Raw genomic sequence first — 1,595 nt, forward strand, 5'->3', positions numbered from 1 at the left:
AGCAGCAGCAGCAGCAGCAGCAGCAGCAGCAGCAGCAGCAGCAGCAGCAGCAGCAGCAGCGGGGGTTTATCTCAGCTAGCTGCTGCTTTGATAGAATCTGAGGCCCCTCTTGTGCTGCACAACGGGCTGCTTGATTTGTTGCATTTAATAGAAAAGTTCGTTCAGGATATCCCGCAGAATATAAACTTATTCGCTAAAGAAGTTTATAGGTAGGGTTTAGGGTTTAGGGTTTAGGGTTTAGGGTTTAGGGTTTAGGGGTTGGGGGAGGGGTTGGTGTTTAAGAAGACCAGGCAATTTGCTTCTTTTTGGGGGGGAGGTCGGGGGTTTTGATTTAGGGTTTAGGGTTTAGGGTTTAGGTGATGGTTGTCGTTTTAGGGTTTAGGGTTTAGGGTTTAGGGTTTGTTCTCGGCATGGTGTTTTAGGGTTTAGGGTTTAGGGTTTAGGGTTTAGGGTTTGTGTGTGCAGGCTTTTTAGTGGGGGTGTATTCGACACCAAGTACATAGCCACCCACCTCACTCCCTGCAACACCTTCGGCAGGTAAACCCTAAACCCTAAACCCTAAACCCTAGAACGCTACGCAGACCACGCATCCTAAACCCTAAACCCTAAACCCTGAAGCTCCTGTAGTTCTCCTCTTCTCTGCTGATGCTGGAGCCTAAGAAGCAGCAGTTGCGGGGCTGTCAGAGCGCATGCATGTGCGCTGCAGCGCTCGGGTCTGGCGAGGGTTTAGGGTTTAGGGTTTAGGGTTTAGGGTTTAGGGTTTGTGTGTACAGGACCTCGCTGCATGCACTGAGAAACCACCTGCTGGCTATCCCGGGGCTGAGCTGCTGCTTTGTGGTTGCGGACAGCCGCAAGAGTGCCTTCGACTTCTCCTTCAAGGTACAAACCCTAAACCCTAAACCCTACTAAACCCTAAACCCTACTAAACCCTAGGCTCAGGGCCGCGCCTGGACCCTAGAACCTCAGCTGCTGCGGCGGAGGTGTTTAACGCTCTTATCATAAAGAGCTAGGGTTGCTTTCGGTATGAATGGGGAAATTCTAGGGTTTAGGGTTTAGGGTTTAGGGTTTAGGGTTTAGGGTTTGTGGGCTTGCAGGAGCTGAACGTCCCCCACGAGCTGCCTGACACGCGGAGCCACGAGGCGGGCTTCGATGCTCTGGCGACAGCACAGGTCTGGTTGAGGGTTTAGGGTTTAGGGTTTAGGGTTTGGGGGCGTGCCGCTGCGGCAGCCTGTATGCGCCTGTTAGCAGCTTAGGTGGTCTCCTAGGGTTTTCAGTGGTGTTGAGGGTTTAGGGTTTAGGGTTTAGGGTTTGGGGGTGTTGTGGTTTAGGTGTTCGTCTGTCTGCTCGCTGCCGAGGCTAAAAACAAACAAACAAAGTACGCTGGTTCCCCTTTTGAGGGTTTAGGGTTTTGGGGTGTATAGGCAGCTCGGGTGTACAGGCAGCTCAGCGAGTCGTTGAGGCCTTCTTTGTATGTCTCGCGAGTTGCGGTGTACGTACACCTCGCAGCAGCAAACCCCAAACCCTAAACCCTAAACCCTAGACATACACCTAATCTTTGTGTGTGTGTGTGTGTGTGTGTGTGTGTGTGTGTGTGT

General features: G+C 52.0%; 1 protein-coding gene across 1 annotated transcript in view; it reads left to right on the forward strand.

Annotated features, from left to right (window-relative positions):
- Positions 1 to 359: 359 nt before the first annotated feature.
- EMH_0085740 (CAF1 family ribonuclease domain containing protein, putative) overlaps positions 360 to 1,595 on the forward strand; it is a gene marked incomplete at both ends in the record, with an annotated part of 1,561 nt that continues 325 nt past the window's right edge. Inside the window, 5 exons of the mRNA XM_013500944.1 lie at positions 360 to 376; positions 466 to 537; positions 774 to 879; positions 1,095 to 1,169; positions 1,422 to 1,489. Of these exons, the coding sequence (XP_013356398.1) occupies positions 360 to 376; positions 466 to 537; positions 774 to 879; positions 1,095 to 1,169; positions 1,422 to 1,489 (338 nt within the window). The remainder of the gene's footprint in view (positions 377 to 465; positions 538 to 773; positions 880 to 1,094; positions 1,170 to 1,421; positions 1,490 to 1,595) is intronic.

The sequence above is a fragment of the Eimeria mitis genome, genomic scaffold, assembly GCF_000499745.2.
Source record: "Eimeria mitis Houghton genomic scaffold, Emh_scaff6072, whole genome shotgun sequence".
In the NCBI taxonomy this organism is placed as follows: domain Eukaryota; phylum Apicomplexa; class Conoidasida; order Eucoccidiorida; family Eimeriidae; genus Eimeria; species Eimeria mitis.